Consider the following 24,950-nt stretch of genomic DNA (forward strand, 5'->3'; position numbering starts at 1 on the left):
TCTAGATTGATACTTATTCCGCGGAAGCTCTCGGGAGCAAGGCCCTTAGCTTATGCTACAGTTAACCCCCACTATACTGTTGCTTCTACTTCGCGAATCAAGACATCCCCTTCCGAGTTGAAGCGAGTAAGGTTGATGGCTTGAACGCAACGACCTTCTCTGTAACATATGCTGCTCCTGTTCACGGAGCATGGCAGCAGGATATAGTCGACTCTGTTTGGATAGCTGCATGCAAGTAGCTTCTAACTCGACCCCGTTTTCTTTTGATTAAACTCTGCATGACCGTGCGAGGTCAGTTGCCTATAGCCGCTCGAGGATAATGGACATAATTGTGCGCCTTTCAGTAGGGAAAGTCCTCTTGGGCACCTCGTCCTCTGGTGTTTGTTTATCGTGTAGGCCATGAGACCTGGTGATGCTCCCTATCGCAGATTCCAAAAGGCCAAAGCCCGTTGGCGGAGGGTCTCCCGTGTAAATATTAGCAAGTCATGATCTGTTTCGCGTCTAGGAGAACTTTGCTGAATCAATTATAATTACCTTCCCTTCGACACCTTCTCAATCGTCGATTACTCGTCAAAAGAAGGCCAGGTGGTGAGTGAAACTGTCGATCAACAGGGCAGGCACGTTGAATATATTGATATCAGGGTAAGTATAACACACTCGAGGATTGCAAACTGATTTAGTGACATGAAAAGGGAGGTTCCTATCAGCACTGTGTTAAAATTGAACTTCTCAGGAGCGACGGGCTTCTTGGAACATACCTCCGTACACACCTACGAGATGCGTTTATTTGCAGCAAGGGCCATAGGGTATGAAGCCCACCAGCGTGGAATCATTTAAAGGAGAAAGCGATTGAATTTGCCGCAATTATTCCGTAGAAAGCTCCAAAGCTTTAGTCGGTTCGTTCGGCTTGATATATAAAGAGATAGAGAGATACCTGCGATATGGGGAGATGCTGGGCTTTCTCATAAGCCTAACTCCACCAATTAATTGACTTTGGGAAGATTAAAAGAGGATAAAGCATCCATTCCAATAGACTTTCACCACTCCAGCAAGTAATGGAGGAGGTGGGATTGGAAGATAGTTCAGCAGCATCGGAAGCAAGTCCGACCGGGCGAACCATCAGCCGAGGCCAGGCCCCGCCGGATCACGAAATGGCCTCGCCGGATCCCCCGCACGCCATCCCGACCTTCGGCCTATGATTCATAAGACTACCACAGCCAGCCCCTATCTCTTCATCCTCTCGATTCCCGCTCTCCTTGACTTGATCCTAACCCCCACCCAGGATCTTTATGCGACTTCTCCGAGCATACCACAGTACAATCAGATCCCTTCGACAGCTCTCCCCTTCGCCCGGGATATTCTCCGCATCCACCCCACTTCCCTTTCGTACTGCGGTTCAACCAACATTCGTCAAACGCACAATGGCTACAGCAATGGCAAAGCGCCTTGAAGGCAAGACAATCCTCGTAACTGGTGCATCGTCCGGAATTGGTCGAAGCACTGCCAAGGAATTTGCTCGCACCTCTCCCAAGAACTTGAAGATTATCGTGACTGCTAGACGGATCGACTCTCTGCACGAGCTGGCTAAGGAGATCAAGGAAGAAGTTGGTGAAGGCGTTAAGGTGTTGCCTGTGCAACTGGATGTTAGCAACCCGGAAGATATCAAGAACTTTGTGCCTTCTTTGCCCGCGGAGTTTAAGGAGATTGATGTCTTGGTCAACAATGCGTGAGTCACCATGCCACCTACACGTTGTAACTTCAAATTCGTGCTAACAGAAACCAGAGGCCTCGTCAAGGGCGTTGCCAAGGCCCCTGAGATCGACCCTGAAGACATCAATGTCATGTTCTCCACCAACGTTACTGGACTGATCAACATGACTCAGGCCATCCTCCCCATCTTCAAGACGAGAGCCGACGGTGGTCGAGGAGATATTATCAATATTGGTAGCATTGCTGGCCGCGAGCCTTACCCCGGTGGTAGTATCTACTGCGCCACCAAGGCGGCTATTAGATCTTTTACCGATGCCCTGAGGAAGGAGCTCATCGCCACAAGAATCCGTGTCATTGAGATCGACCCTGGCCAGGTTGAGACTGTAAGGATTCCGCTTATGTCTATTCTACGGTCTCGTCTAATATGTTTTTTCTTCAGGAATTCTCCGTCGTGCGCTTCTACGGCGATAAGTCGAAGGCAGATGCCGTTTACGCGTAAAATCCCTTATTTTCTCACTTTGATACGCAGATGGTCAGGCACTAATAGGAGATGTTGCAGCGGCTGTGAGCCCCTTACCCCTGATGATATTGCCGAGATCGTTGTGTTTGCCGCTGGTCGGCGCGAGAACGTTGTGATCGCGGATACTCTGATCTTCCCAAGCCACCAGGTAAGTCAACCCATTAGATGCAAGGCTCAGCGACGACCGTGCTGATGACTTCATATCATAGGCATCGCCGACTGCCATGCACCGCAGGTCTTAGATTATATGCGCATATAGAACCATCTTGTATATGGCTCACTTGTTGCAGCCCCGTTAGAATTGATTGGATTCTTGGTAGACCTAGATATATAAACGAACATTACTCCATTTCAAGACCATTTTTTCGAAAATATAGTAGTTCTACCGGAACAACTGCTACCTTCACGGTGATTACTTGAAGCACAGAAAGCCGTATAGCTTCTTTTTTTTTCTTGCCAGCCATCATACGTTTAAGCCCAGTGATCTCCATACAAGGAAATAAAGCCGACTATGGAGTCACTAAACGATGACTCTCCCATTAACAGTAGAGTATGGTATACCCCAGCCCGTGAACACATCGAACCTATGTCGCAGTCAAATTCACGGTCCCGCCGTGACGGAGGCAGTAACAACCTTGAAGTATTCACGTATATGAGGACAGTTCTCACAGTTCACTACACCAGTAAATATGACGTTAATGAAGCCCATTGTTGTGAGCGTCACTCATCATCATAGCTCTGCGGAATAGCCATAACCATTTAGTCTTCATCAGTTACTGTAATGTGCCATGACAATCTGGAGGCATCTGTGATACTAGTGTTTATTGCTTGATATTAACTGTGCAGGCATAGCTACATGAACATGTTTAGCTATGTGTACCCTTTAGATGAACTTGGCGGTGTTGATCAAAAATATGGTAAAGAGGCGGTGAGACAAGATTGACTAAATTGATATAATTAAGTGATTGGTCCCAATGACTTTAACGTGAAGTGAGTTATTCTGCTTTCAAGGTTTGACTGATGAAGGCGTTAGCAAGTCAGTGAGGTATGGGATAATCCATTCCCATTCAGGCCCTTTGACTTCAATACATTAGAACCTCAGTCACCTTCAGGTTCTACTAGGATTGAGTATATAAACCCCCCAGGCCTTCTCCTTTCCTTTACTGACTCTTTTCTCAGATTAATTGGATAAGCCCTATGAGGAGACATAAGCATGGATCATGGATATCAAGCCACCAGCGTCAACTAGTCCTCGCAATATGGCTAAAACCATCTACATTTTCTGATTAGCTCAGAACCGAGTTGTCGATATAGGCAAGACAGCCATTTCTTTGACGATGACTCCTTCCTCATCGTATATCTCACTTCTAAACAGGAGGTGGGATGCCGGCATCTTTCCTCGACCATCGGCGGCGATAATCGACTCACTAGTCATTGTCGACCCACTCGAAGAATAAGCAACGGCCCTTGAAATGACAATGGCTTGAGCACAGATTGGATTAGATTAATCAACTGGGGTAAATAGAGCCATGATTGTGCCTGTACGCAGGAACTCAGGGCGAGTTCTGCATTGAAACCCCTGCCTAGCATGGAGCCAATCCGCCTTGCCCTATCGAGATCCGGACAATCAGACTAGCCCATCATATTCTTTAAGGCTTTGCCTCATGTCTTCGTTGAGCTGCAAAATCTGCTGGTAGCGAAGCTCGTGGCTCAAGAGCAGACACATCCTGGCATTCCATATTCCGAATGTGGACAGCAACAAGCATGTCGTCAATTTAGCGTCTGGCTTCTTGCCTTAATTGCGAGCAAGTCGATGGGAGTCCCGCTGTTTCAAAAGGGAAAAGATTTTCGTGGAACATCAGAAGCTTGTTTGCTGGTTTCGGCAGGCAAGCCGATTACTGCATCCGGCACATCGCAATATGGACTGAAGCATGATACTCCAGGACAATGACTGACATCACAGTCCCATATTTGCTGGATCTCAATCCAAGTAAATGGGTCAGTTTGTTTTGATCAGTTGTCGTGCATGCTTTTCTTAGTCGTGATCACTGAGCGTGACCTGCATCATTCGTGTTATGTAGGACCGTGTTCCTCATCACCTGTTCTTGTTTACCTGCAGAACAGACTTCACGTATTTACACTGAACCATCAAAAGATGGACCCAACTGTCGAGGTCTCGGCAATGTTGGCGGCCTTGACTCTGCATTTTGCAGAGTTCAAGCCCGACCATGAAGCCTTACAGAAAGCCGTCGACATCCTTAGCATCATCGGCCAATACCGTACCCCGGTGCCTGAGGGGGGAAAAGATCGCACCGACGAGGGTAATCTCAAGTTCCTCTCGATGATCTATGGCCAAATTCGCACCCAGGAGCCGGTTCAGATGATTATGCCGGCGTTTCCATTCAAGTCGCCCAACCAGAAGAATAAGACCTTAGGTTGTCTTCCGGACAAGGGTGAAGACGTATCGATCGCTCACCTGAATGGACTCTGTGCGGCCATCGGTGAGATCTACACTGCAGGAGCCCAACTTACCATCGCATCCGATGGCTTAGTGTACAACGGTATGTCGATAACAGGATACCTATGGGTCTACACGCTGATCACTGTTAGACATCCTCGGCGTACCTGACAGCGAGGTCTGGATGTATAGCCAGGCGTTGAGAGGCATGGTAGCAGAAAAGGAGTGCGACCATATCGACTTCGTCAGATTACGCAACCTCATCCACTGGAACGAGGATATTGTTCTTGACAGCGAGACATATGAGACTCTCGCGCCGCATTTTCGTCAAAGACTGATTGACAACTACACACCGTTGGGATTTGACGTCGATGAGAAAATCAAATCCGACGTCGACATCTGCACCACTTACCGGGGATATATCAAGTTCCTCACCAAAGACCTTGAACTCACTAAGAGCAATGGCATCTCCAACAAGAAACATAAGAAGAACTTGGAAACTATTGCCAAGACAATGATCGGCAGAGGAGCAGTAAGTCATGAACCAATTCAAACCCATAGCATACAACACTACATTAAACTAACATATGGACTCTACAGGCTTTCGCCGAAGCCATTCGCAAGAACTTCCCTAACCACGTCCGCCTGTCCATCCACCCGTCGAATGGGTCAAACAAGATCTCCATCAACGTCTTGCCACAGACTTCGTCACCTATAACTCCCTGGCATACGTCTCCGAGCTACGCCGTTGATGGAAGACTCAAGTACGCTTGGTGCGAAGTGTTTGCCTCCAGATCCGACATGGAACTGGTCTACAAAGACGGTCGTCCCTGGTCTTACCGAGTCAAGTCGGAATTGTATAGCTGGTCTACACCCGTTCACTTTGAACCCGACTACCCATGTGGCATGACCGTGACACCTCTCATCCCAAGCTCCCTAACCCAGTCAGACATGGAGAAAGCCCGTGCCCTAGCACAAAAGAACTCACGTATCATCCTTCAGGGATTCGAAAACACCTTAGACAATGAGCTCATTATTGAGAAAGAAGAGGACCCCGACACGCTCCTGCCCCGAGAATTCGATCTCATAGTTGAAGTTACCAGCCAAGACGTTCGAGCCTCGGAACTCGATACTATTATCGCACTTGGACAGTTCACCTTTGATGATGCTTCTACCCTAGTGGAGGAAGAAAACGATGATGTTGATGACTTGGATTGAGCTGTTTTATTTGCGTCGTGACCTGATCTTCTCCCTTGTTTTTTCCCTTTTAACATTCCCCTGTACCATTTCACTCGGTGTCTCTGTAAAGAAGATATGATCTTTTCTTCTCTCTTCTCTTTTTCCTTTATCTTCGATATGTGAAACATGTCCACAGTGCCCCGGTTTGTTGTTGGGACCTTCCATCACTGCAATGCTGGGCTTTTTTTTTTTACTCTTTACGAAGAACTGGTTTCGGAGTTCTGGGTAGCTAGCTAGCTTAGCAATTGCGCTGGCATGTATTTACTGTTATTTGAAACAGATAATGAAGAAATATGTACTTTATCTCTTGCGCCGTAGATTTCGTAGATATATACAAGTACCCAAAGGACTAAGTGACGATAAGTCTATATCAATAATGACTCAATTACAGCACCAAATAACTGCTAGTTAGTTCTACGTAGTTGAACAACGGGCCCAGAAACCCAGGGACCATCCATCCATTCCCACACTTCGATAACACTAGTTAGCTACCTAGTGGCACTAACCCAAAAGAAAAAAAACATCCAGGTCCGATCTAATGCCAATTTACCTACTTCCTCCAAGAAGGAAATAGAGGCCCGAGATAGATAGGTATGTATCATCATGACCCGGAGCTTGACGTGCCGGCAAGCGGAGAACCCCGGCCGGGCTGCCCCCCCCTCCCTCCCAAGCTTTATCTGCCCCTGCATATGACATGGGGCCAAGGAACGAGTGAGTTATTTATCTTTAGCATGTGAAGATTAAGTATTTATCTATCTATCTGTGCTTAACGTGGGGGTTATAAGACATTGGCGACAATGTAGGTAAATAGTGTTGGACTATTTAATTTAAATTATGGGATAGATAAATAGATAGGTAGGTAGGTAGGTAGGTAGGTACTAGTTCCTGGTGGTGGTTTTGTTTAGTACGTTGAGTATCTAAGTAGGTAGTACTAGGGACCCGAAAAGGGGCAGTAGCAGCAGCAGCAGCTATGACCCCTTTGTGGCTCAGAGGTTGTGTCAGCCAAAGTCAAGTACGGAGTAGATACTCTGCAGATCATTTGAATATGCACCAGTCAGGGAACAAAGTTATTGTTGACATCTGTCTTGTTCAGTGTCCCACACGGGATGGCGTTGAGGGATGGATGCGTCATGAGGGGATCAGCGGCGCGAGAGACTCGAGTTGAGAGTTTAGACTTGAGATTTGAGATTTGAGAGAATGATAGATGGAAAGTAAATTACCCCACTCTGTATGTTGGTTCTGTCTGACCACGTCATGGTGGAAATTTTTGATGATTGATTGATTGACTTTGTTCGAAGATAAACTAAACTTCCAACATTGGGGGGCGATTTAGAACGGCGTTTACAGCGGGTATGCACTTCAGGTAGCGTCGCAGAGACACAGACACTAATGCTCTGCCGTTTGATCACTGACGCAGGCAACTGTTTGCTAGGCCAGTGATTCGGGCATTCGGCACATGGACAAGGTCTAGAGTGTGACTGGTACAGTAGACTAAGCAGTTGACAGGTACTGATCTCGGTCGCATGTCCCGACGACAACCCCGCAGAGACGGTGCAGGTACTGTACTTTGTACCTGAGGGGATCAGATACCCAGACTGGTGCCAAGGACATCCACAGTGAGCCCATGGCGCTGTCAATGTGATGTGTCGGCAAGGATGGAAGAGATTTCCGCGATCAGCATTTGTCCGTAAAATCAGGCAATGAGGTGATGGATCATGGCTCGGAACACGGGTGGGTTCAGTCGGCTCTACTCCGTAGGGGTCAGTGTTAAAGAAGATCAACGAGCGACATTGCAGAAAGTGATATGAGAGCAAGGCAGAGCGTCCCAAGCCTGCAGCTGGATGCAAGGATGCAAAAAGTGTTCGGACTTGTAGGGTTTAAATTTGGGGGACGTCATCTTTTGACACTCGAGGGTATTATCCATGCCGATGACTCCGCCCATCACCGAATGAGCAAGGAGTGTCGAGGCCGCTGCCTCATCCGCCAATCGTGATTGAGCGTCGCTGGATTATGGGATCGGACGGTCTCACAGACCAATATATCACCTTGGGCAAGTGGAGGCGTGGAGAACTTTCTGACCTCGGCCTTGGCCTATTTTAGGCGCCTTCTGGATCCATTGTCCTCCGTCTCTCAGGGACAGCCAGAACGAAGGCTAAAAGAAACCCAGACTCAATATTTCGATTTATGATGTAAGTCGGTGTGTCAAATCGGAGCTGTCACGTTGCATCTGTTAAGGCTGAGAATGGTTCTACCGTTCTAGAAGCAAACGGTCGCGGGAAAGGAACACACAAATGATGGAATGATGAGATGATGGAATGATGAATGCCCGGCACAACTTCCCATCGGGGGTTCCCCTCCTTATTAAATTGTAACGTCCAGGGCCCTTAGTACAATGGATCGTTCCGAGTTTTGAACTGCCCGGACGGGAAAGTCATTATCAATGGGTGTTCGTCGGTTGTCACTTGTCTGTCTCTCTTACAGTGCTTGCGTAAGTAAGGCGACTGCACCCTGGGTCCGAAGGAGTTGAACTGTTCAACTTTCAAGGAACCGGAGCGGGACGCAGAGGCAAGAAACGACCAAATCCACCGAGCAGGCGTCCCAGCGATTGGCTTGAATTCCGGGAGCTATTTGTTCGTTTACTGTGTTGCGTAAGGTCACTAAGGTGAGCAGGGGAAAAGACCCTCAGGGGGGGGGGGTTCGGATGGAGACGCTGGAAGCATTAACGACCGGCGCTAAGCGGTGGAGCTGGTGAAGATTAATCTGTGGGCGATACGATCAATGGCCTGTCGGAGTCGGCGTCAACTGCTAGAGTCGGATTGTGCAAAGACTAAAGTCACTACGGACTGCTGCGGTGGTATTTGCTGGGTCAATAATTATAATAATAATCCTTTGGACTTGGAGTTTGGAGGCTGGCAGGAGCTAAACCCAATGGATCATTAATCTGTGTGCCCTGGGATGAAATATGATTCCCCGGCCCCTTTTTTCAGGCTACCTCACCATGCAACCATTTTTCTTCCTCCCCCCCCCCGGACTGACTCATTTTTTTCCCTGTCCTGGCCTCCACTCACGCACCGTTGTTCCCGATCAAAGATGATCCAGCCCGCCAGGGATTTGATAGAACCATGCTCTGGTGGTTTCTGGGGTAGCTGGCACGGCTTCAAGGCCAGGCTGTCCGTCCATATCTCACGATCGGACGATGGAGGTTAATTATTATCGGCGGGTGGGCCAAGCCGCGGTACCAGTGAAATTAAACAGTTGGCTGGGTGGCCGAATCCACACGCGTCGCCGGTTAATGCCACATCCACTCCACTTGTCTGTCCACTTGCTGTCCGTCTGTCGGACTCTCGCGCCTTCTCGCTTCCCCCCTTTCATTCTGTCGCCAATAATCTCCATCGCCCGAGTCGTCGTAGCATTGATCCTATTACTAGTAGTAAGCCTAGGTACTGCAGTAGGAAGATTATTATTATATTAGGATTATTGATTAGGTCTGGTGGTGAGATTATGCCTCTCGAGTCCCTAGTTTTTCTCGCCCTCCTTCCAATCAGCAGCCGCACCATATCAATTTATCCACGATCCAGATGGTCGACAGGCGGAAGAAGGCTCTTTTAGATCATAAGTAGGGATAGTTATCCCACACCAATCACGACGTCCATTTTTTCCTTTTTCTGGCTGGCGTCTGTGAAGTCTGAACCTCCTTTCCCTGGGTGGTTCGCTCTCTATCTAGACTCCTTTCTGGGCTGGTCTGCTATCCCCACCTCCGTTCCTCAGTTGGCCTAACTCTCCTTAATCATCATCCTCTCTCTCCCCTTTCCCCTCCCAGTCTCTCCACCCAGTCTCTTCCCTTCCTTCTTTTTCCCTCCTTGAATCCACCCTGGTTCTCGAAGGTGTTTCTAGTACCCTTCTCTTTCGTTTTTTCCCTTTCCATCTGGACGATTTGGGACAAGACGAACTGCAGTCAAGCAGCACCCTGCCGCCTCGCCTTCAATTCCGCCTGCTGCAAAGTTCCACGAACCCCCCCCTGATCCTCCTTCCACACCACTTTACACCCCCCCCCCCCCCCCCGTCTGCTGCTTTAAGCTTGGCCTAGTAATCACTAGACCCGCCGTTGCTGTGGACTGCCCTTTAGGCGCCTCTGCTTTGCGCGAAACTCCCGACGACCTGGGCCCCGACTCTTGTCCCCTTCTGCAAAAGAAAATTGTGTTGCTGCTCCTTCGACCCGCTGTCACAGCTCCTGTTGGGATAGCTTCGATCACCGCTTCTCTTCCCCCCCCCTTCCCTTCCTCCCTCCCAGCATAATTCAGGCCAGAACATACCAAAATGGCTTCAAAGGTAAGCCTTGTCGCTGCGCTTCCAGTTTCCGTCATTGGCTTCCATGTGCTTCCTACCACCTCCCTTCCCAGTTTTCCCTGATGATCTTCCCACTCCTCGCTTCAGCAACGTGACGGATGGCTCACACATCAATCGCGTATAGTTTTTAAGAGAATATAAACTGGTAGTTGTCGGTGGTGGTGGCGTCGGAAAGTCATGCTTGACAATTCAATTGATTCAGAGCCACTTCGTGGATGAATATGACCCGACAATTGAAGGTGGGCGCTGAGCTCTGCTATAGCTTACCGACCGTGTGGCTTATTCCGATTCGTCTTTTGAACAGATTCATACCGCAAGCAGTGCGTCATTGACGAGGAGGTGGCATTGTTGGATGTGTTAGATACTGCCGGACAAGAGGAGTACTCGGCGATGCGTGAACAATACATGCGAACCGGCGAAGGCTTTCTCCTAGTCTACTCGATAACGTCGCGCCAATCTTTCGAAGAAATCATGACCTTCCAACAGCAGATCCTACGAGTGAAGGACAAGGATTACTTCCCCATCATCGTGGTTGGTAACAAGTGCGATTTGGAAAAGGAGAGAGCTGTCTCCGAAGAAGGTGGGTTTCCTGACCCGACATCTGCTTCCCATGGAGGGTGTGGCTGACAATTATCTTTCGACAGAGGGTGAGGCGCTCGCACGGCAGTTCGGCTGCAAGTTCATCGAAACATCCGCCAAGTCCCGCATCAACGTCGAAAACGCCTTCTACGACCTCGTGCGCGAGATCCGTCGGTACAACAAGGAGATGTCGTCGTATCCATCTGGTGCGGGCGCGGGCTCACGCGCTCCGGAAGGCAAGATGGACGTCAGCGAGCCTGGCGATGACGCAGGTTGCTGTGGAAAATGTATTATTATGTAATGGGACAGGCGTTGGATCTAAAAGAATACATACAGGTCGAGATACGGAAGGAAACAAAACACTTACATTTACCCCCGGCTGAAAAGAGATCAGCGACAAATACGGGCCACTGTCTCGCTGCGAAATGTGGCGTGTCGACGCTTTTTTTGGATTGATCATTATACCATACGAGCCTCGCTATCAGATGATGTCTGTTCCCACCCTAATGCCGCCATCGTCTCCATGAACGTTCGATTCCCCCTTTGTTCCTCTATTTTGTTTATTATTTTTTGAAAGATTGTTTTCTTGACGATTTCTCGATCTTTGAAAGGACGAGAACGGGACCTGTCAATAGATCTGTGCATTAATATAGGTACGCTATTGTCGCGGTTCGCTGTGATACTTGGGCTGCAGAATCGTCGTTTCATATGTCTCATCGATTGCACTGAACTACGCACATTCAGCAGTCACCGATAATCTGCTTTCTAATCGCCTACTTTCATCCGTCGTTGACCCTTATATGCATCGAGCATATCCTCCATCTTCTGTTCTCTTTGATTATTACTTTGTTCTCAACCGTGATTCTTGTCACTTGTTGAATGCTATACGGCGGTATTAACTGCTTGCTGGTGCTCAGATGGATTCGGAATCAATCCTGCATTCTGTCGAAAGTATGAGCGGCGGCCGCTTCGGCAAATTTGGTCTTGCTCTTTCCACGTTCCTCCCTCTTCGTCTCCTCGATTCCCGTGTTTCCTATCTTGCACTCAACAGCGGCGCCCAATAAGCATATCTACCTTGGTCTTTTTTTCTCTCTCTTCATGTATACACTTGAATATTGGATAATCCTATTGGTTCTGGATTCTTGACACCTGTGAAAATAAGCTCAAGCACTGTTCTTTCGGAGACTGAATCCACGGGGCATAACCTATAGGCCGTGGCTTGATTGTTTCTAGGGCTTTACGGTTATCGCCTCAATCGGTGGGTTACTTTAGAGATTCCATGGGTTTGGCGACCTAGTGGCCGGTTTCCTATGTTATCAGTTGAATGCTTCAAATGGGTATGCTGACTTCACCGAGTTCTAGCTACGAGGTGGAAGTGGAGAATGAGCAACATCGTCGCGGGGCGGAACCTTAACGTCCATACAATTGGGAATGAACCATACTGTCAAAACGGGGTGCCATTGTCTACATATCAACTATAGTATACGTAAGGTATGTGACAGCCGGTGTCTCACTTATTTGCCTTCTTCCGTGTCAGATGGAGGGTCAAGCTCATCCTCTCGGGTGACCTTCTTGCCTTCCACGTTCTGCTCAACCTCCGAAATCAACGAGTCCATAAGCTCTTTATCAGTGCCAACAAGGGTGACGGTGTTGCGCTTATTTCCCCACCGCGGGTAGCTGCCAACTTTGACGTTCTTGGAAGCAACTCGAGTAGCAAGCTCCGTCAGGTATGGGGCGACTGTGCTCTCCGGAAGTGGCGTGCTGAACAGGTAGCGGTAAATGCCCTTTCCCTCGGGGTTGACCAACCGAGGCAGCAGGTTAGGCTTGAGGTGTTCGAGCAGCCTTTCAAATAGACGAGGAACACCCGGTAGGATATGGACGTTGCCGTTGACAATAGCGATCGGAACCCACATGTCATCCGCAACAAAAATCGCTTGTTCCTCCAGCGGCAGAGCTTCGTCGTGGGGGATCTCGACCATACGCAACTTCGCGGTCAGACTAGGCGATGGAGTGTCCCAGTCGAAGTTTGGCTGCATGGGGTGAGGCTTGGACAGCTGCTTCATACGTTCGAAGGCGGCTTGGTGAAGTTTCAGCTTCAGTCCGAACGCCTTGGCTATCGATTCATAAGTGATATCGTCATGGCTTTGGGTTTCATGACATATACAAGTCAGCTCTCAAGACACATGCAGTATTCATATTCGCGTGGTTCTCAGAGTATGTGGGGTGTACGGACGTTGGACCAATGCCTCCGCTGGTGACGACGAAATCATAACGGTCGCTCATACGTTGGACTGCCTCAATGATTTCGCTTTCATCATCTGCAATGACTTCAATTCGCTTCAGCTGGATACCCAAAGAGAAGCAGTATTTGGCGAAGAAAGCGGAGTTGGTGTCGATTGTCTGTCCAAGTCGGGACACGTCAGTCTTGGTTCATGCCAGGAAATTGTGCGCTGCGCATGCGCGACAATTCCAAATTAAAGAACGCGACGGAACAGTGATTACCAGTCCGGCTCAGTACTTTCTTACCTTTCCACCAAGGACCTCGTCACCAATGATAAGACATGCCGCCGTATGAATGGTCCTCTTGTTCTTCGGGAGGACGGATGATGTCATTTTGGGGGAGGGCGCACGAAGCACGGGCGAGATCAGAGATGGCGATGCGATCGCAGGGGTGGGATGAAGATTGAGAGATGGTCGCGAGAGATGGCGGGTGAGTTGACCGAGACGACTGAACATGAGGAAAAGGAGGAAGAAAATGGATGGCGGAGTAACGATCAAGCGCGGGCGGGGAGAAGATTGAAGGAGAAGAAGAGGAGCGAGCAGCAGCGGGTGGGGAACTTCATCCCACCGGCCCGAAAACGCGGAGCACCTGCTTGCTCCTGGACTTCGGTCAAGACCATCGCCAACCAGCTGCTCTCATCCCCGCTCGCATCCCGTCTGGGGCACCGTTTTTCTCTCTTGCTCTTAGCGCTTCGACTGTCTTGTTTCTCCCCCGTGTTCTTACTACATCCCCTTTTCCAACATGGTGAGGAGACTTGCCCCGCATCGCGTGCCCGTCTTGACGATCCCCCTGCTAACCTGAAATCATGCCTACAGTCTGAATCACGCCTATACTCCTTTTCCCCCGAGACCAAAGAGAAACTTCGCAAGTTCCGCTTGGGAACTTCCCGCGCCAAGGACCCGCAGGCCATCATTTGTAGGATCCCGTCTCCTGTCGTTGCTTCATAGCCCCGCTATCTGTCATAAGCACAACCGTCATCGCAAGGCGCGCAGTGTTCGTTTACGTTGGTTATCTCGGAACAGTGGGTGGTTGACAATAGGTTCACAGATGTGATCGATAATAAGAGTCAGGAGATCCGGCCAGAAGATGGCGAGGTTTATACCAAGATGGTGGATTTAGCCGACGAGCTTCCTGAATCGTCCCCTCGGTTTATCCTCCTCAGCTACCCCCTTACCTTGGTAGGCGATTCCAAGCCCTCATTAGATCTTCGTTACGATATACTGATGATTTTGGTATTAGGCATCCGGTCGCCTTACGGTTCCTTACGTCCTCCTTTACTACCTCCCCGAGAACTGCAACCCGTCGATGCGCATGATGTATGCTGGTGCAGTTGAGTTGATGCGCAACACGGCGGAGGTCAACCGCGTCATCGAAGTGTACGAAGAGGATGATATTATCTCTATCGAATCGAAGCTGCAAAGTGAGGACTAGCTTCAGCAGCCTCCGACGTGAGACAGTTGGATTGCAGGCCTTGTTCAGGTTTATATAGGTCTTGACGACAGATTCATCTTTAATGACGGTGCTGGCATTGTGTACATCTCAACCTAGATTTATTCCAATGAGTTGCATATACCTCCTATGAAGCTGAACAATCGGTGGAATCAATTAGCCGCCATATAACCCACCTCTATCAGAAACACCACATCATCATCTCCACCCCCGGTTAAACCCACCCACACAATTTGTCATACATACCCCAAACTACAAAATCCCCAGATCCCTTGCATCCGATCGACAGAAATAACCTCATCATATCATCAACTAACAGCATCATCATCATCACTTACCTACATAGAAACTTGATCATATCCCTACCTAGGTTCGACCCCACCTCTTCTTCCCTCTTCCGGAATACAATCCGCATGCGGCGGAATTTTTTCCAGGTTATGATGACATGACATGACATGCCTGGTCTATTTGGCTGTAAGTAACCGAGGATCCACTCGGGCGCCCTGAACTTTGTTTGTGTCCGGGTGTTTGCTTGTCTAGATGTATGGGGAGGTACTAGGTAGGCGGGACGGGACTGGGGTGGATGGGTGAGGAGATGGCTGGGAGGGGTGTAGATAATGGTGTTTACGTGGGAGTGACTACTCCGAAGTAGTGGCTTGATTATACTGAGTATGAGAGAGAGGATTAGTATTGGAAGAGGGAGAAGGTTTCCGACATGGGTGGAGTATGGGTTGTTCTCATGCTGGTAGCTGAGAAATGTACTTGGGGATGGATGGATGGATGGAAGGATAGGTAGATGGAATGAAAGCTTGGTCGGTCGGTCGGTCGTTCCGATTCGTTCTTTGCGGGGATGGATATCGATGTCATTCTCAATGGGGGATGGTAGGTTGTACAGAGGTGCTAGATGATGGGGATGATTGATTGAGTGATGGTATTGGAAGAAGTGGACTCTCACTCACCTATGTAGGTATCTAGATATAGGCAGGCAGTAAGTTAGTGATTATCATAACATATTATCTGAGCAGACTTATGATCATTACTATCTATCTACTCATCTATACCCATCTCATCCGACGAAAAAGAACATATCCAAATATAACCATCCCTCCCATTCTATCTCAGGACACCAATTCACAATACACCGTCATATAACCAAGCAGTACTTAACCCCCCGTAAAACCTAAAACCCCAATACTAGCACCATACATCTCTCCCTCCCCGCCCCACAGTGGAGATTAAGCAAAGCACCTCACCATACCCCATCAGGCAGGAGTTCTGACACCTGGCACTGCCGGCTTCCTTTCGGTCCTCTCTCCGCGCCGCCGGGACTGGTTATCCCAGCCAGAAAAGACGGAGGTGATTGGGCCCAAGCTCGCCTTTTGGATCGCGGAGATCGGTGGTCAGATGTGAAGCTGACGGATGCTGAGGGGGTGCAAGGTGATGGATGGATGCTTGGGTTGGATTGGATTCAGCCCTGTAATACCCGATTGTTTGGCTCGGGGGGTTCTTTGTTAATTGGACTGGTTGTAGCTAGTTCGGTGGGTGGTGGTGGTGGTGGTGGTGTTCCATGGGTTTAGTTTATTCTATTTTCAAAGTCTCTGGTATTGGTATAGATTGGTTAGTTAGGGGAGAGGGAGGAGAGTCTGGTAGGTACTGGCTAATATTCGGTGAATTATATTGAATGAATCTCTCGGTCGCGGTCACAGTCAAGGAATCAATAATGGGTGAACGCAAAATGACACCTACTCTATACAAGTACACCGTCCGAGTGGTACATCCATCAGGCCATGTGTCCCTTCACCACCCAGGCAAAAAGAACAAGGCACCCAACCCAACCCAAGGCGATTCTTCAAACCAACCACCAACCGGTGGAGACCAAGGCTTTCCAACCCGGTAGGGTGAAATTTCTCCGATATATACCCCCGTCAGACTGCAAGTTAAGGTTCTTCGGGTGCTTCTGACAAATTATCTATCTACTGGATGCACCGTCGGGGTTGGACGTATCTAGAAGCGAAGAGAAGCCCGGTAGCGAGTTGAGTTGGCGCCAACCTGCATGAAGCCGTTGCCGTTTCTAATTTATTCGAAGGGCCAGGTCTTGACCGTCTGGCGTCTGCTGGTCGGTTGTGTCATGCATCATGCATGGACTAACTCGATGGATGGATGGTTGGAATGCTGCGGTCGCGCGCGGTCGGGGATTGAATGGTCGGGTTGGTTGGTTACTTTACGTACCCGGGCTGTTGGAGAGAAGGTCTTCGGATTAACTCGGTATGGAGACGTACTAGTATACCGTAGGTAGCTGAGGCGGGTTTCAGCGCGGGTGAGTCTAGAATTCGGGCGGTTTGGGCTTAGCTTGGTTTATTATTGTAGCTGAGGGAGTTGGAATGGCTTTTTCTTTCTTTTCCTTGTTTGGGGTTGTCCGGGCTATTGTCATGATTTATGCACGGATAAATAGTTGATAATGGCATTGCTGAGGCGCTGACTGCAACTGCTCTAGAACAGGTCCAGGATAGGCTCCTCTATTAATCTATTATAAATTATTAGGTTTTTCCTCCTATCCTTCGGCCGAAACTCTTCTCAGGAGGTTTCTTCACGGTCCTGAATGGAAGGTTGCATCGCTATCCCGGCGCCAAATGAAGGAAGCCAGGGAAAAGGATCCCTCGCAATCTGCCAATGATCTCATGGTCCTGGTTTCTTCAGGCTAGGCAGCTATTGTTACGGAGGCGGCACGTCAAATGTCTTCCGATTTGATTAACGTCTGTCTGGTCAAGTCAGTTTGTTTTTCAAGGGTCTGATAACGCATAGCAACGGTCCGGTCAGCCCTGGGCCATGATCAACTATTCAGAGTACGGAGCATCGCGATCGTCTTCATGCTTCGGCTGTCGGCGTATCTGACGAAATAAAATACACCGTCTTTGGCAGCCTAAGCATATCGGCTAATACGGGGTAAGTTCGATACGGCTGACATCAACTTCCTCTCCGACTCCGACCGTGCAGATAGATTCAATGCCCATTCATATCAGTTTACTTTCATCTATGTTCAGCAAACACTGGATGGCTTCTCATCCCCGACCATGGCCAGGAGACAGAGCACTACCCACTCAAACCGCGGCGAGACACTGGGTTCGGGCATTGTTCCAGAGTGGGTAGGGTGCCACGGCATTAGACTCCATCCCAGCGTCCCCCAAGCGCCCCGTCGCATCGGTTCACCCGCTAGTCGCTGGTAATCATGCTGCATGAGGATTAAGAGGCGTATATCAACCAACCAGCTACTAACTAGGCTGGCCTATCGGCAATGCAGAGGCCTTGTTTTCGTACCTGACTTTCCTGGCTTCGCCTGTTCCCTTTGTTCCGGAGGAGCTTCTCCAAGTTCCATGGAATTCACTTGGTCAAGGTAGATAGCTAGTTAGCTACAGCTGTGGTTTGGTACTATCGAGGAGATGGTCACTGGAGTGGTTCCAGAATTGACTTTGTTAGCACTGCTCCCTAATTTGGATATTATTTCAATATCGGTTCAATGCTGTCCTTAATATCGGAGGGGAATTATTAAGAGGGCTCTTATCAAGGAGGTAGGAGGGGAGAAGGTAAAATTAAATGAAATAAAATAAAAGTCAAAAAACAGAAATAAAAAAAGAAAAAGAACGAATCAAAAGAGCATCGGCTCAGCCATGTGCCACTCCCCTTAGTGAGGTTAGTCGCCTGCCACTCCGACCTGACTTTACATACACTTCCTTACCCACCCCCTCTCGTTCAGTCCCCAGAAAGTCTGTTCGGCTTCTATTTGACATTCGGCTCGCGCTGTCGTTGCCTTCTTTTATCTTCCTCTCCTCTCCGTCATCCTTTGGCTTGTTGGCCTGTGGCTTCTCTCAAGCTTTCCCCTCCACCACCTATCTAACTAATCAACGTCACGTCTCTTTACACTTTACATCCACGCCCGGTCCACAGGATCTGACCGCCATTCAACCAATCACCCGTTGCATTTGCCCCCGGCTGTTCCAGTTCCATTCCCTGCGACCCTTCCTGTTGGGTTTTTCATCTCACCGTCTCGTCGGGTGTCCCAAGCCTACGGTTTCGGTCCACGCCCGTGCGACCTGCCATACTTAACCGGTGGCTCCCTCGTTTTCCACCCACCTTGTCGGTACCCCATCTAGGCTCAACACCGCCTATTTTCTCAAACACTTCGACCACGACTTAGCTGGGATGATTTAAATAGCGCTTCACCAAACAACCACTGTCGGTCTCATCGTCCTACGTCACAATTATCCGACTTGCTAGCATCAAACCCCGACAGATCCGACCAGAAAATGTCCGCCCAGCGGGATCCCCCCAAAGAGGACAAGCCAGAGGGGTTGTCCAAATATGTCAAGCGCATGAAGATGGTGTTGAGGAGAACCTCGATGGCCAGGGCCCCCTCTACACCAGTCATGCACCAATCTAGAGAACCCGAGTCCAGCAGCCCCCTTGCGTACGTCTACTTTCAAGATCATTGTCCTGGTGGCGCTGACATGTGTACAGTCCCGAAGCTACCCCGCAGATTGCCATCAGCAAAGCTACGCCCGACGCGACCGTTTTCACCAACTGGAGCGCCTTTCAGGAAGAGAAGGCGCGGGCTTTATTCGCCAAATACGGATTGAAACTTGAACCTGGAGAATGGAGATCGCCCAACGGCACCACCGTGCAGCGTGTCGTCAGACCGATTCGTATGCGAGTGCGCCGGACCTGCCATCGCTGCCAGACCACCTTCGGCCCCGACAAAGTCTGTGTCAACTGCCAACACGTCCGCTGCAAGAGCTGCCCCCAGCATCCCCCTGCAAAGTCTTGCGACCACCGGGACAACACGAAAGCTGCGCTTCAGGCCATTGTCGCCCAGGGAGTGCACAAAACGGTCCCTGTACCGCCCAAAGCAAAGGCACCTCTGACCATGCCTTCGCGCACCGGCGGCCAGGATGTCGTCCATCATCCACGCCGACAAAGAGTTCGACGTACATGCCATCGATGTAGTACTGTGTTCGGTCCGGATGCTACGGAATGCACTACTTGTCAGCATATTCGGTGCACGATCTGCCCTCGCGAACCGTTTGTCATCCCAGCCCATTGTGTTCTCCCTGGCGATGTAACTAATGATCCCAGATCCAAACTTGACAAATACCCGCATGGCTATCCTGGAGATGTTGTGGCTCCCGCAGAACCTCCCGCACGGACGTGGAAGAAGCCCCGGCAGCGCATACGGTATACATGCCACAAGTGTTCGACTTTGTACCGATCGGGCGAGAGGGAGTGCTCTAATTGTGGGCAAGAAAAGGGACCCGAAACAATACGAGACCCGTAAGTTTTTGCTCGTAACTACTGTATACGCAGATACTGATGATCGCAGACCCCGCCGAGACAAGCCGAAACCGGATCCTGAACTTGTTCGACGGGTTGAAGAGCGATTGGCAAAAGTAAGGATCACTGGGTAGATAGTTGGCTGGGTTACAATGAATCTACAACGATGTGCAGCGAAGTGGACTCAGGACTGGGACTGAGTGCCAACGTTGCGTCTGTTCACCTATGTGCTTGCATCCACTGCCGTCCAGTGCCACAAGACTGACATGCAACGGTAGTTGGCATCGTTCTAACCATGATGTTACTCTGTGACACCTGATTCCGGCTGATACTCTGGCCGTGTAATCTCTTACTAGTTGCTTAGTTTGTACGCCGTGGCCAACACGTCGAGGTGGCACAATGGCGAATTCACTAGCCAGCAGAGCCACTTGTCCAGGAGTCACTGTGGTCCCAACCTAAACCCGCGCCCCGCTGCGTATATTACATGACCACCAGGTAGTACAACTAGGGAGTCTAATTAGCCGGGATGTTATGGCGGAAGATCCGACAGACTGGTGTGTCCGAAGCTACGCCAGGCATTGGTGGTCTGGAGGGATCCAGACCAGGGTACCGCGGGCTCCACTGCCCCGCAAGACGATGTTGGCGGACCAGCTCCCGACGCTTGGGTGTTTCTCAGACGGAGGGATAGCGCGTCGCATGATGCACGACGGGGAATTCTCATCCTCTAACTGGAACCTCGTAACGGACACTCCTTTCTGTCCAACCCGACTACCTGATATCTATCCACTGTGCAATAGTCCAAGCACCGACAGCGCTACGCGCCCACTTTCCCTGCGATTGGGATTTAGCCTATCAGCTAACCAATCTCCCGGTACCACCGCAATTTATTAGAATAAATAGTTCCCGTACTACGGAGGACTCCTAAAATAAATCTCCCCCGAAGTGAGGAGGTCAATAGCCCCTGACTCGCAGGGCTTTCCCAAACACCGACCAAATCCCGCGAGACAAGGATTCGGCCGGAAGACGGATGTTCATGCACGGATCTGAATAGATCGTGCTGGTGGTCAGTAGTGCGATGCTAACTGGGTGTTAGGTGCTTATGATATACGATACGGTTGCCACTACTCGTGAGGTATTCAGTTTACATGGTAATCGTAAGAATATTCGATAATATCTTGAGCGATTATACACATCTTATGCAGTCTTGTCTCTATTACCTCTACCTTTTTACTCAAATGTACCTTTGAATGCATGATCACCCCACCTTGATAAATACTATGTGGGCACTTGGTGACGTGCCAAGGTCCCAATACGGAATATCAATGCAGAATTCCAATGCAGAAGAGTGAATAATCCGACCCGCTACTTTGGGTTGAGTTGTTGGCACTGAGGCTACCAGTCCTGGTTATTATATTTCATGCTATTATTTACAAGATGAAAGTACTCCGTAGGATAGTAGCCACCTCCCAAACCCAGTATTACACATAGTATAACCCGGGGTGGTGCCGAGCATCTCTCCCTACTGTGTAATCCCTTCCTACATCCAAACATCTCTGTACCACACTATCTACTGTGTACTCCATACAAAAATGAAAATAGTACTTTATCTCCTCCCATTGCAAGCCACTAATATACCCCCAGCGATCCAAATCCAACACAGTACACAGTACACAGCACAAAAACCCACCCAACCAGCTGTCATATCTCCACAACCCACCTCCCAGCCGTTACGCTTACCCCAACCCGGAATGAAGATCCTTCCGACAAACGAACAAGTCCCGACAAATAGTTTCGCGATCGACGCGCATCTCAATCCTTATTTGGTAAGTCGGGCCACAATTTTGCATGCGAGTCTCCTTCCTGTTTTGGGTTGGTGGGTGGCCGTTGTGGTGATCAGCTGATAGATAGATAGATAGGTAGGTAGATAGGTACCTGTTGAGTGTGCGAGACAAGGCGGGTGGCTGGGTGGGGTTGAGTACAAAATACAAAGTACCGAATTTATTGTAGTAGAAGAGTGGGTAGTGGTGATCGGGGGGGTTGGGTACTTTGGTCATGAATTTGTGTCTTCTGTTGGATTTGGGATAACGCCCGAGATCCGGACTGGTTTAGAGAAGGATAGCGATGAGTGTTATCTTGTGTAACATTACCACAGCCTTATCATCACGATGCTATCATGCTACTGAATACCCCTTACGCCGATCAAGAAGAACTGACTGATTCAGTACCTACGGTACTCCGTACGGAGTACACAGGGCTGACTGGCTGGCTGTATTGACTTAGCCGGTCTTCCGAATACTGAGCACCATCATCCTGCTGATCTCTGTCATCATTATCACCAGGTGTACTATCCATCATGAGACTGGGACTTGACTGTTTGCCCACTGGCGGTCCGATCCGTCCGTCTGTCCGTTCACGACCCGCCGGAGAAATGCCTGCCGGTTAACTACTATCTACCTTGGATTCATTCCATCCATCATATTACTATATAGCAGACTTGTACTCCGTGCCTGATAAGATTGCACGTATATTATAACTATGATATAACCCCATCAATAATAATCACTTCTACGGAATAAAAAATACAATCCCCAACCCCAAAGACCCAAAAACAGATTCGTAAAAAAAAAAGAAAAACATCCAACCAACTTGCAAAACCCCCCGTCATTAGTTGCGTCACTTGCATGGTTACTTTTCCCCCATTCGCCCGCTCGTTTGTCTGCCTTGGCTTTCTTGTCTTGCTTACTGTCCTCGCTTCGGTGGGATTCTACTGCAGGACGTGGGTTGCCCGGTTGCCACTAGACAAGGACAATCCATGCATGCATGCTGGTTTTCTAGAACTGGGTTGGTATGTACATATGTCGGGTGGGAGGTGCTTGGGATGGTGGGTCCTTGTTTTTTGTACGGGGGGGCTACGTACCTGTGATTTAATGGATTGTGGATTATACTTATAACATATTAAGATAGATGAATGAAAAAAAATAATAATAAATAAGTATAATCCCACGAAAACAATACCTTACAAACCAAGTCAATTTTACACCCTCCCCTTCAGCTCCCCACAAATACGAAAGCAAACAATCCTAAAAAAACAAATATGTCACAAGCAGGTAAAGGTAATGTGTAAGCTGACCCAACACACCGGAACCGAATAGGATGTCGCCCTGAGGACGAATATATGGGTCTGTTTGACTCATTCATGCATGCATCCAGGCATCATGCATCGTTGCCTTCTTGGCGGGGAGGCAGCCATGCTTCCATTCACTTTGTTTAGATTATTAGGCGGCTGGTTGGGTGATGGATGGGGCAATGGATGGGTGGATGGCTGCATGGAAGGATTTTTTTACGAGGATTGTGGGTTACTGTTTCGGGCTGCTTTACTTACGCACCTAGGAGTATGTAATGTGCTTATTTGCTTAGGTAGTAGTTGGTGGGGATGCTGATGTGTGAGGGTTTTGATTTGGTTTGGTGGTTTTGGTGGTATTGTAGGTGGGTATGTAATTGGATGTGTGTATGTGTATTCTGTTGAAATAGGTGACATGTCGAGTGTGGAATTGGTGGTTATTTAGGGATCTATGCTTAAATGTTTTGGTTCTGAAGAATGGGTGTCTTTGTCATCGGGAATTAGTTTTTATCTTGATATTGGGCAATATTTATACTGGTATCTTCAAATAAGATCATAGTAGAGTGTCGTCGAAGGAGGAATTAGCTCATCTTCTCTCTTCTTTCTCTTCTTTCTCTCCTCTCTTTTCTTTGTCTCTCTATACTCACCCTACTCTCCTTTTCCCGCCTCTGTCTTTCTTCTCTTTCCCTATTCTCCCTCTTCTTCTTTTTCTCTTTCCTTTCCCTTAACTCTCTCTTCTTCCTAGAAATAATCTCATCCTCTACCCCCACACAATACCCCAAACTATACCCCTCCGGCTCCCCCGGTAGCCTCACGACCCGATACACACTCGGCAACAGCATTCCCTTCGTGAACTTCGCCATTGCATCACCCAGATTAACGATCACATGACCAGGGAGAGGTTCCACGTAGGCCCATTCCGCACCCTGTCCGGGAGGGAGAACTTGGAGTCCACCAGGACGACTGAAAAGGATAGCCAGGGAGCTGAAGTCAGTCTGTCGGCCTATCTTAGGCGTGGAGGAGGGTTGGGATAGAGAGGAAGATTTGACGAAGCGGACTTGGTCATCGTTGAGGGCTGTTAAGCTATGCAGCTTAGGAAGGGTAGCATCGGGAAGAGAGAGGCTGGAATTGAGGAGGGTTAGGAGAAGAGTGATGATGCTGTGGGAGGTATGAATAAAGGATTTGAGGGTTGGGCGGATCAAGTGCAACAGGGGAGGGGCGGGGAGGGGTGGTGTGAGGTTTAAGATGTCGGTTTTGGAGATCTGATGAGTTATTAGTTTGACATATATGGAATAGTGGGTAGAGGATGTGTTCACATTATAGAGTTCATTAACATCGAAGATACCCTCACGATCTACTACACCAGCACTGTGTATTCTGTATCCGTGATGGCAGTTCGGGTAGGTAAAGACATATTTCCGTTTCTCGTCGAGACTGAGTGAGAACAGGTTCTCGGTGGTGGAGAAGAGCTCGTCAGAGAGGGTGAGGAGATTGTTGCCTATGTTTGTGTCCTGGAGGTCGAGGTAGAAGAATCCGATTTCTTCGCATGCTTGGAGGAGACGGTGGGTTTCGGTGATGTCGTGGGATTGGAGTTTCGATAGAGATAGGCGGAGGAGAGGTGCTGTGGGGATGTCTGAGGGGAAGCGAGGTAGAGTGTTGGTTAACATGGTGAGGCTTTTGGTTCAGGTGAAGGATATTTTCATTCTTGATGCTGTTATATCTAGATTGGTTGGAGTAGGAGCCTAAACTCTGGTGGGAGCCTAAATAGTAAGGGAACAATTGGCTAACGAGTATTACAGAGTTCCCCAAGTTATATAATTTGAGAAGACGAGAACTAGAAATGAATGAATCACCTTCAGTATTATGAAGCCCTGCAGATAGTTTTTTATGCTTTTCTGGACAGTATGTTTTTGTCAAAGGAATC

General features: G+C 49.0%; 7 protein-coding genes across 7 annotated transcripts; 5 read left to right on the top strand and 2 right to left on the bottom strand.

Annotated features, from left to right (window-relative positions):
- Positions 1–1,193: 1,193 nt before the first annotated feature.
- On the top strand, positions 1,194–2,472 carry BO94DRAFT_570888 (oxidoreductase, short chain dehydrogenase/reductase family; the record flags this gene model as incomplete). Its single annotated transcript, XM_025614841.1, has 5 exons — positions 1,194–1,726; positions 1,784–2,093; positions 2,150–2,205; positions 2,240–2,378; positions 2,440–2,472. The coding sequence occupies exons 1-5, from the start codon at positions 1,290–1,292 to the stop codon at positions 2,470–2,472; spliced, it is 975 nt and encodes a 324-aa protein (XP_025473370.1). The 5' UTR covers positions 1,194–1,289.
- A 1,705-nt stretch (positions 2,473–4,177) lies between these two features.
- On the top strand, positions 4,178–6,129 carry BO94DRAFT_570889 (isocyanide synthase family protein; the record flags this gene model as incomplete). Its single annotated transcript, XM_025614842.1, has 4 exons — positions 4,178–4,228; positions 4,350–4,791; positions 4,841–5,220; positions 5,289–6,129. The coding sequence occupies 4 exons, from the start codon at positions 4,178–4,180 to the stop codon at positions 5,904–5,906; spliced, it is 1,491 nt and encodes a 496-aa protein (XP_025473371.1). The 3' UTR covers positions 5,907–6,129.
- A 3,870-nt stretch (positions 6,130–9,999) lies between these two features.
- Positions 10,000–11,233, top strand: BO94DRAFT_16333 (Ras family protein). The gene is made up of 4 exons (XM_025605883.1): positions 10,000–10,256; positions 10,399–10,513; positions 10,579–10,854; positions 10,919–11,233. Exons 1-4 carry the CDS (start codon positions 10,245–10,247, stop codon positions 11,152–11,154), a joined length of 639 nt encoding a protein of 212 aa, XP_025473372.1. The 5' UTR covers positions 10,000–10,244; the 3' UTR covers positions 11,155–11,233.
- Positions 11,234–12,294: 1,061 nt separating this feature from the next.
- Positions 12,295–13,634, bottom strand: BO94DRAFT_529993 (flavin adenine dinucleotide pyrophosphatase). Its single transcript, XM_025610577.1, has 3 exons — positions 13,380–13,634; positions 13,087–13,253; positions 12,295–12,995 (listed from the first exon to the last, which is right to left on the bottom strand). The coding sequence occupies exons 1-3, from the start codon at positions 13,464–13,466 to the stop codon at positions 12,368–12,370; spliced, it is 882 nt and encodes a 293-aa protein (XP_025473373.1). The 5' UTR covers positions 13,467–13,634; the 3' UTR covers positions 12,295–12,367.
- A 208-nt stretch (positions 13,635–13,842) lies between these two features.
- On the top strand, positions 13,843–14,708 carry BO94DRAFT_529995 (GMF family protein). The gene is made up of 4 exons (XM_025610578.1): positions 13,843–13,878; positions 13,950–14,049; positions 14,182–14,312; positions 14,374–14,708. The coding sequence occupies exons 1-4, from the start codon at positions 13,876–13,878 to the stop codon at positions 14,563–14,565; spliced, it is 426 nt and encodes a 141-aa protein (XP_025473374.1). The 5' UTR covers positions 13,843–13,875; the 3' UTR covers positions 14,566–14,708.
- Positions 14,709–18,680: 3,972 nt separating this feature from the next.
- BO94DRAFT_16512 (uncharacterized protein) lies at positions 18,681–20,238 on the top strand. Its single transcript, XM_025605901.1, has 3 exons — positions 18,681–19,045; positions 19,096–19,905; positions 19,955–20,238. The coding sequence occupies exons 1-3, from the start codon at positions 18,885–18,887 to the stop codon at positions 20,037–20,039; spliced, it is 1,056 nt and encodes a 351-aa protein (XP_025473375.1). The 5' UTR covers positions 18,681–18,884; the 3' UTR covers positions 20,040–20,238.
- A 3,285-nt stretch (positions 20,239–23,523) lies between these two features.
- Positions 23,524–24,697, bottom strand: BO94DRAFT_570894 (putative oxidoreductase, 2OG-Fe(II) oxygenase family). Its single transcript, XM_025614843.1, has 2 exons — positions 24,343–24,697; positions 23,524–24,288 (listed from the first exon to the last, which is right to left on the bottom strand). Exons 1-2 carry the CDS (start codon positions 24,691–24,693, stop codon positions 23,608–23,610), a joined length of 1,032 nt encoding a protein of 343 aa, XP_025473376.1. The 5' UTR covers positions 24,694–24,697; the 3' UTR covers positions 23,524–23,607.
- Between the last annotated feature and the right edge of the window lie 253 nt (positions 24,698–24,950).

This window comes from Aspergillus sclerotioniger, assembly GCF_003184525.1.
Source record: "Aspergillus sclerotioniger CBS 115572 chromosome Unknown BO94scaffold_1, whole genome shotgun sequence".
NCBI classification, from domain to species: Eukaryota; Fungi; Ascomycota; class Eurotiomycetes; order Eurotiales; family Aspergillaceae; genus Aspergillus; species Aspergillus sclerotioniger.